Source organism: Chiroxiphia lanceolata, chromosome 2 (assembly GCF_009829145.1).
Source record: "Chiroxiphia lanceolata isolate bChiLan1 chromosome 2, bChiLan1.pri, whole genome shotgun sequence".
In the NCBI taxonomy this organism is placed as follows: Eukaryota; Metazoa; Chordata; class Aves; order Passeriformes; family Pipridae; genus Chiroxiphia; species Chiroxiphia lanceolata.
The window spans coordinates 87,188,436-87,197,232 of NC_045638.1; the positions used below are offsets into that span (position 1 = coordinate 87,188,436).

General features: G+C 36.3%; 1 protein-coding gene across 1 annotated transcript; it reads left to right on the forward strand.

Moving 5' to 3' along the window:
* The first annotated feature begins 1,140 nt into the window (after positions 1-1,140).
* LOC116782514 (taste receptor type 2 member 40-like) lies at positions 1,141-2,106 on the forward strand. Its single transcript, XM_032679267.1, has one exon. It carries the CDS (start codon positions 1,141-1,143, stop codon positions 2,104-2,106), a length of 966 nt encoding a protein of 321 aa, XP_032535158.1.
* The last annotated feature ends 6,691 nt before the right edge of the window (positions 2,107-8,797 follow it).

The window sequence follows — 8,797 nt, forward strand, 5'->3', positions numbered from 1 at the left end:
CAGAAATATATGTCAACTTTCCCACAAAAATAGTAAATATTTTATTGCCAAAAACTTCTAGATTTTTTCCAGCAGCCAACTTAACTGCTTCTTACCCTGTTGTCAAAGTCCTCACTGTGTTTCATATTTCTCTATTTCAAGAAATTATCCATTGACAATATAAATGTGTCAATACTGTATTCACAGGTTGGATTAATGGGCTTGGGGTTGAGAAGGTGAGATTCTGTAAACCCAAACATATTTATAAATAAGTACTAATGTAAATGCAGGCTAATGAGGCCCACCACTCTTCTGGACTGTTGTGCTCACTACAGCATCTAACTAAAGCCATGGACGAAGATGGACGACAGACTTTCACTCTATAAAGCAGAACAGGTCTAAATCCACCATCTAGGCTAATAAACTCCATGACAGGCAAGTGAGATAGAGGCTGAGACAGTGAAAGAGCTGGAGAAGGCTGGGTTTTGACCAGAGTTCTGCTAGTTGGACTCCTCTACTTGACTAACCTTTCATCACTGCTCATCGTATAATTAGTCATTGCCATCTTTTGATCCCATATATGTACCCACATGTAAGAAGTGGTCAGCTAAAGGTAGCAATAACCCTTGGGTAAAAACAGCTTTGTTGTCCGGAGTGGTCCTCTAGAGTAAGGCTGAGGGCTGTATAATTTTCTTCATGTTAAAGTGTGTGAAAGATACTGGTTACAATAAGGCATCTTGTCACCTGACATGTTGCTGCCTCTGTTGGATTTTATGATGAATTCCCTTCCACACCTGCAGGTACTGTTGTAACCAGAGAGCCACTGAACTTTCTAGCACTCTAAATAAAAATATAAACAATCGGACAACAGACAGAGAGGTTAACACAGCTGGATATCTCATATCCCTAAGGAAAAACATAGGCAAATCTTATGCATGTAAAAGGTTAGAGTTAATTATTAAATCTTTCTCTGATTTGCACATTCAGGAAAAACATCAATAGTAATTTTCCACTATCATTTCCAGATCCGCTATCATTTTGAGATGTCTTTTTGTTCCTATATATAAGGTGAGCAGACTGAAGCTGGGACTAGTCAGATACCAGCCCAGCTTCTTGCACAGCTACATAGGCTAATCAGGTAGAGGCAACCAAAGCAGCAAGATGTTGCCACCAGTTCTTATCATTTCAATAAGTATTGTAGCTATTGAAGTTGTTGTTGGATTTATTGGAAATGGATTTATTACAACTGTTAATATCATCAACTGGATTAAAAGCAAAAAAATTTCTTCTGCTGATATGATTCTGATCTTTCTGAGTACATCAAGATTTATCTTGCAGATGACAGTACTGATGCACATCCACAGTCTCTACTTTACAGATGTGTTTAAGTTGGCTTTGGTGTATAAAGTCTTTGGTGCTGTACGGATGTTTGTAAACCATGCCAGCTTGTGGTTCAGTACTTGGCTCCATGTACTTTACTGTGTAAAAATAATCAATGTCAGCCAATGGGTGCTGCTGCAAATCAAGCTCAGAATAGCTGGAATGGTCCCATGGCTTCTTCTCGGATCGCTGGTGATGTCGTCTATGACTTCCCTTCCTTTACTATGGACTACACCCAGCACTTATCTCTGCAGCTCAACAGGGAACTGCAGGGAAAATAGCACAGCTCATATCACTGACTGGAATAGTTCACATCTCTACCTGCTGCTTCTTTACTTCGTGGGCTGCTTTTTCCCTCTAGTACTGTCTATGGTAACCTCAGCTCTGTTAATTACCTCTCTGTGGAAACACAGAAAGAACATGCAATGTTATGCAGATACTTCCAGGAATGCTTTGATAGATGTTCACCTAACTACCATTAAATCCATTATTTCTTTCTTAGTCCTGTATCTTTCCAGTTTTGTAGCTCAAATTCTGTTGATACTGTCAACATCTCAAAGTAAAGATATTGTGAAAGTTGCTGTATCCTTAGTTGTAGCTGGGGCGTATCCTTCCATGCACTCAATTATCCTGATCGTAGTCAATTCAAAACTGAAAGCGGTGTTTAGGAACCTTTGCCAGCATTTTAAGTGCCATTTGGAAAATATGTCTCCAAGCCCCAAGCTTGAGAGAAACGCTCTCCAGTAAGAGATCTGAAATCAAGGCTTGCATGTATTGTTACACTGTCTTTTTTCTTAATCAGTAACTTTCATCTTCCAGAGATTTCTGTGACTAGTCCTCCTTAATATTTCAGAACATCTGAAATAACATGCATTTTTGCCTTACTTGTGCATCACTCTAGATCCTTCCATCTTACTTATTATAGAATAAAAATACATTGAATGAAAACAATGTACTTAAATAATAAATCAAGTTCAGGTTGCTTTGTGATTTCACAAATTTTGTTTAAGACTGACAGTTTTATAACATGTTTGAATTGAAGAAAATGGGGTTAAAACAGACAAAACACAAAGATCAGCTTTTGTCTAAAGGATTTTTCACTTGAGAAGGTTAAAATTTGATTAAAAACATTTTGTACAAGTCATAGTTAGTGTGACATAGAAACAGAATATGCTTTTAGACCAAAAAATGAAGAATGATAAAAATTAAGATTTGGAAATGTACAGTCAATTAAGGTAAACAAATTACATTCTGAATCAGGTTTATTTGTGTTAGGATTTCAGTATGTCTATAACAATTTAGTGGTTAAATATCTCTTAAAAAATGGATATTTTTGTTTGAAATATATTTTATGCTTATTTGTTTGATTTTCTTGAAGTGGATTATCATGGTGATCAAAATGTAAAGAGATGTGGGTACATAGATCTGTAGAAAATCTCCTTTTTGGGTTGACCATTCAGATCACAAATTTGCTTTTTTTATGATTTGCTCTTGCTTTCAGCAGTTTTGAGTTGTTTCTAAGGCTATTTTCTTCTAATATTTTATGTTACTATGAAGTTTCACATGAAGTTGACAAAATATATTCAAAAAATCCTGTCGTGTTTTATCAAATAATGTGTTTGATGAATCTATTCTAAAGGTCTCAGCTCAAGTATTTTTATGCTGCAGATCATTTCTGCAGGAATTTAGATAATGTCTAGATTATAAATTACTATTGTGAGAGTTTCAGTCCCATCTATAAAACCAATGATTCACTTATCTTGGAGTGCACTGGCTTCAGTGGTTGAAACAGAATAATAAATTTATGAAATGCTTTGAAATACTCGTTTACTATATTAAATAAAAGGTGAATATAATGGTTTTAACTGATATCCTAAAATATTTTTGAAAATGAAATATATGTTAGGAGGAGACTTATAAAAGAATATCTGGGTAATATGAATTGATGTGATTATTAGCATCTATAAACATTGGGGTCAATTGCACAGCAGGAAGGAGAGTGATTAAACTCATAAACACAGTGTTTGGAGCCACAGTTACAATAGCGTGTAAAACTGAGGCTTCCATAATGTCCAGTGCTGTGGTGCTGCATCAAGGGAGACCCAAATGCCCTCGAGGGAAGCAGATGGGAACCATCATGCTCATGCCAGAGCAGCACTCTGCTCTGCTGTACAGCTGCATGCCCTGCCAGCATCAGCCAAGATTAGAACAGTTACAGGGAGATGGCTCTTCCAGTTGACAACACCATGAAAAGAAAGTATCCTGAAAGAAATGGGGGATTCTTTGCTGCTGAGTTTGTTTGGGGCCTTTTTTTTTGGGGGGGGGGGGGGGAGAGGGAGGAGTGTTGGTTATTACTGCTATTTGTTTTTTGAGACTGATATTTTCCCCAACGAGTTCATTTCTCTTCACATAATTCAAAACTGATTTCTAGACAGAGTCTGAAAGAAAGAGATCAGAGCCAAGGATGATAATAATGGCTCTTGCTCAGCTTTTTCACTGCCTCCTCACCTTCAGGAGATAGAGATCTGAGGCAGGAGCAATCATTAATAAAATATCCTTCAGTGCTTCCAGGGCAGAGGAGGACAAAGCTCAAGGACTTGATGTCTTTATATTGTATTGATGAAAGTTTTGTTACACATAGCATAGAGTGAGATAGATGGGTACATAAATTAGAATTTTAAATGTCTGGATTGGTAAATAAATTATTAGTTTTGACTTTTTTCATTCCATCCTTCCTTCAAGCTTCAATTTCTTTTCATGTCTTCTTCCACAGTATATACAGAATCCTATTTGTTTTTTGATCTTGCTCTGCTATTTGGATTCCAACCTATCCCATCCTAAAATAATTTTCTGTATTCTCTGCAGATCTAACCTTCTTTTTTTTGTACATTTTAAAAAAGCTTTCTAGCTATTATTTTACAAAAAAGCATTGTGATCCAAACTATAAGAGTCTTGTGTCTATATCTAGTTTATTCCAGAAAGCAGGTAAACAAATCTGAATTTATCACAGTTCTCTTTCCATGAAAACCAGTATTTTGTCGTGAAGAAACTAAGGGACTTTTGATTACAATCTCAGTAGCATCTTCATGAAACTGGCAAATTTCTCACTACCAGGTTTCAGCATGTGAACCAGAAAGAACTAGTGCATACGTTCCGAACTACTGATCTGCTTTGTCATGTCTTTCCTATTCCCTGGATTAATGATAAGCTCTACCTGACCAAATCAGCAACTGGATGGAGGATATGAACTCTAATATCTCTAATATAGTATCTCTCTTCTGCCAGCCATGGAGTCTTGCTTGTTCTTTCCTATAGTTTGGTGTTCTCCATCGTGCAATTATCTTTCCTCATAGGTACACAAGGCAGCACTGCCAGCTTCAGGGATCTCAGAACAGATGTTCTTATACATGCTGCTAAAACTACACTTTTCACTGTTGCTGGTTTTCTAACAGTAATCAAAAAGCTTTTCATCTTCTTTGCATCTGACAGCATGATGATGCTAATTTATTCTGATTAATTTTGGGTAATTTCAAAAGTAAAAAAAGTCTCAATGCAGATGCCAGGCTGTACCTATCTTTTCTTGAAATAAGACTTCCCACCTTTCTGCTAGGTCTGGAGAAAAGTTCTATTTTTTGGAAGAATTTATAATAGGATTATAAAGTGGGATTACTTTTATCTGTATTTATTTATTGTCTTCCCTATCGTAACACTCAGCCTTCATTTCATTAATATTGCAAGGACAGTTTCTCCAATGTTACAAAATACTTGTGAAAGCTAATCCCTCTTCCCCTCAATATTTCTTATTCTGTTTGTTCCTTGCTTGAGGGCATCCGTATGGGAGGTCATTGGAGTTTAGTTAGAGGTATAAATAATACTTCTTATGAATCTGTCAGACAGACCCTTTGTAGAGACATAGGTCTAATTGATTGGGAAACTGGTATCAACTATTTACAAATATTAAAAAAATAATAAAATAAGTGCATGTCAAGATCACTTTCAAGCTTCATTATTTTCAATGTGCAATTTCTCCTTCCCAATACCTATACTTTTGCAATGATTCAAAAGAACTTTACATCAGCCAAAGTAATCAAATGAATATCAGTTGGTGGACAAGATACATCAGAGAAGAACTTGGGCACTTTAAAAACCTGAGTTCCTGATACTCGTAAGCATTTCAGAGGTCAGAGTGTTTTGCCATTTCTAAAACTTTGCTCATCTCTGCCTTGAGAGGCCATATCCCTTCTCTAGTATTTAGCCTATCTGTGTGTGAAAGGACAGGGATATTTTATCATCAGAAAATAGAGCAGTAGTATAGACAGAGGCTACAGGGTGATTTATGTGGGCTTTTGAGAAGATAGGGGAGAGACAAGAAGTCTCATGGAGCTGTGCCATCTACTTTGGCTGGTCTCTTTTCACAGTAGAGGTAAACAACCCGGGGCACCAGTGCACCTTTCCAAAGCTGATATTGGGATCCATGAACTGAGTGCTCCACCGCAAAACAGGTTTTTTTTTCTGTCACGGGAAAAGCAGGGACAAACTGCTAAAAGGGAATAATGACTTGATATCATCCCTCAGTTGCCTGTTGGGGAGAAGGGGTGAAACTGAACCCTTTCTGGCCTTCAGGCATTAAGATGTGATACTGTGATGCGATTAGGATGGGTGATATAATTAATAAATTTAAAAAATGATTGGTAGGTGATCATACTATATTTTTGATCCTCTTCCATCACCTCCATGTCATATTTGAATTTAACTTCTTTCTAGTTTTATGTCTTCTTTTATTTTTCCCTCTCTTTTGGAGTATTTCCTTTTTTCCTTTATAGAAAATATTAAATAAAATTCTTCATTTATCACTAATATTTCTTGCCACTTCCTCTAAAAATCTCCCCTGTTTTTGCTCTTGCTGTTATTGCAAATGTTTACTTATGAAATCACATATTTAATTTTTTTCTGATAAGCACACATTACAAGGCACCTTATTGGTTTTGGCAGATTTGTACTTTTCCTTTTACAACAACATTGCAAATAAAATTTGTCCCTTCCGTTGTGAAGGTGTTAAAAAAATAAATAAATAAACAAAAACTCACATGCTGAGACCTAGAGATATTTGAAGTCTCCCTTTCAAACCCCACTTCAGTCAGTTCTGCTTTGTTGTCCTTTCCCTGTCACTTGCTTTCTTTTACCCCAGTGCTGATCCCTTTTTCTTTTACAGATTGCTGTCTTTCTATTTTCTTTCTCATTTTCCCTGTCTCATTCTTCAGGTTTTTTTTCTTTTTCCTTCCTCTGTTCAGTTTTAATCCTCACCCATCAGTCCCTCAAACATTCTTGTGTGTTTCTATGTTTGCACTATTTGTTTCCCTTCCAGAGTAGAGATGACCATCCAAATATTTTCATTGCCTGGGATTTGCTGCAAACAGCAAAGTGGAAGTTTATTCAAACATTGCATCTATCAATTGCATGTTTAAGACTAAAATTATTTGAAATACTTGAATCCTGAGAAACATCAGAAAGTAAGTAGGTATTTTTAGACTTCTTCATTCTCTTAAAGAAGACAACAGAAGTCTATCTATTGTAATTAATTCTCATCATCCGAAAAGAAGGAAATTACTTTTTTTTTTCCTAAGGAGCTTCTAAATCCCCTTCAGAAAAGGGGATAACAGGAACTATGAATAGGCATTTGTTGACCTCATTTGATAAATCATAAGAAATACATTATGAACTTTTATAGAAGTGTTCAACCAATAGAGGTTCAGACCTCTAACATAAGATGTAGGTATAATTTGAGTGTCAGTAGTCAAAGAAATAATGTTTCTCCTTCTTGAGATACCCATGGTTTTCTCTAGGAATCTGAAGTAATGTTATTGCATATGTAGAGCAACGTGCTTGACCCTGCTGAATAAATAGAAACCTATCTCTCAGGTAAATTCAGTAGAAATGGAGAAAAGACACAATATAAAAACTTTTTTCATCATTCATAAGTTATGTTTGAACCACAGCTACAGGCAGTCTCCTTTTTCATTGTTTTTTACAGCTGTATGACCTTGTGCATTTTTCTTGTGCCATGGCTCTGCTCAAGCAAGAAGAATAAAGAGAAATTTTCCCAAAAATATTCTTTGGAAGAGATTACGCTGAGATATCTCTTGGCTCAAATTCCCTGAAGCTGTGAAGAGCTAAGATCTTAGGTCCCCTGTCTCCTGGCACTTACTACAGCCAGTCTGTGATTATTTCAAAAATCAGCTCCAAAGCACATACTGTCAAAACAGAGTTCAGCTCTTTGAAAGTGAATGGCAACTTAGACATTGTATTAGCCTTGAAATATGTTGAACACCCATATAAAAGCTCATAATGTGTGGAGGCAGTTGACAAACGGTCTTGGAAGAATGAAAAGGTGTGGATGGTGGGTTGACCCAAGCTTCTCCTTCTTCCCAATCCTTTGGCCTGCTGCATCTCATCAGAATGGAGGTGATTTGATTTGCTTTGCAAAGGTAGCAGGAAGGGTTAAAATCTCAGGCTGGTCCTTTGGAAGCTTTCAGAAATACCTTGCTTTTCCTCCTGACAGTAGAAAAAAGCCTGCATGCGTTACCAGGTTAAGTGATGAAGTTGAACCAATCTTTGATTCAACTTCTCTTTGAACATCTTCACCTCTATGAACATCTCTAGCTCCATATTGCTGTTCTGAGTAAAACTGAGAAAGTTTTTGTCATTTCTTGTCACTATACTTTGGCTTATTTTAGCTTTTACTTTTGTAGTTCAGTAATGAATCCTCTCACAGACCTCAGGATGGTAGATGCTGAGGTTTCTCAACTCTCCATATAGTTCTGCTGAACATGATCAGGATGTACTTCCCTTTCATCATTCCATTTTAATGTAATCAGTTAATTATGTCTGTCCTTTAACTTAACCGAAGGAAAAGATAGAAATCCAGCTCCAGCAATTCCAGTACACATATGCATATAAATATCATCCAATTTCTGCGTTTTCCCCTTTCCCTCCATGTTCCTAGTTTTTTATTTGACATCACACCGCTGTTATTCAGCTGGTACCACTAAATCATCAAGACTACCTGCCTTGTCTTTGCGGATCACTGTTTCTTGTTTGAATACTCTATATACAATTTTATAAGAAGTTTAAAACATAATTGATTCATAGTGTTGCATATCTTCCTTTAAGTCACTATAGCACATAAAATTCCTTCCTCATTTTAAGGGGTAAATTCTAAGAAGAATGTGATACAAGTTAGTTCAAACACAAACAGTATTTGAAAGCCTCTGGTGTTGACCTTGTTCATATACACCCATACTTTGAGTAAAAGGTCATTGGCACAAAATACAAATAATTTAAAATTTATGAATATACAGCTTATTTCCCTTACTTATTTCTGAGGCATTAGCTAAATATAATTCTCTGTTTTAGTTTAGTTCTGTATCCTTTAAGCTTT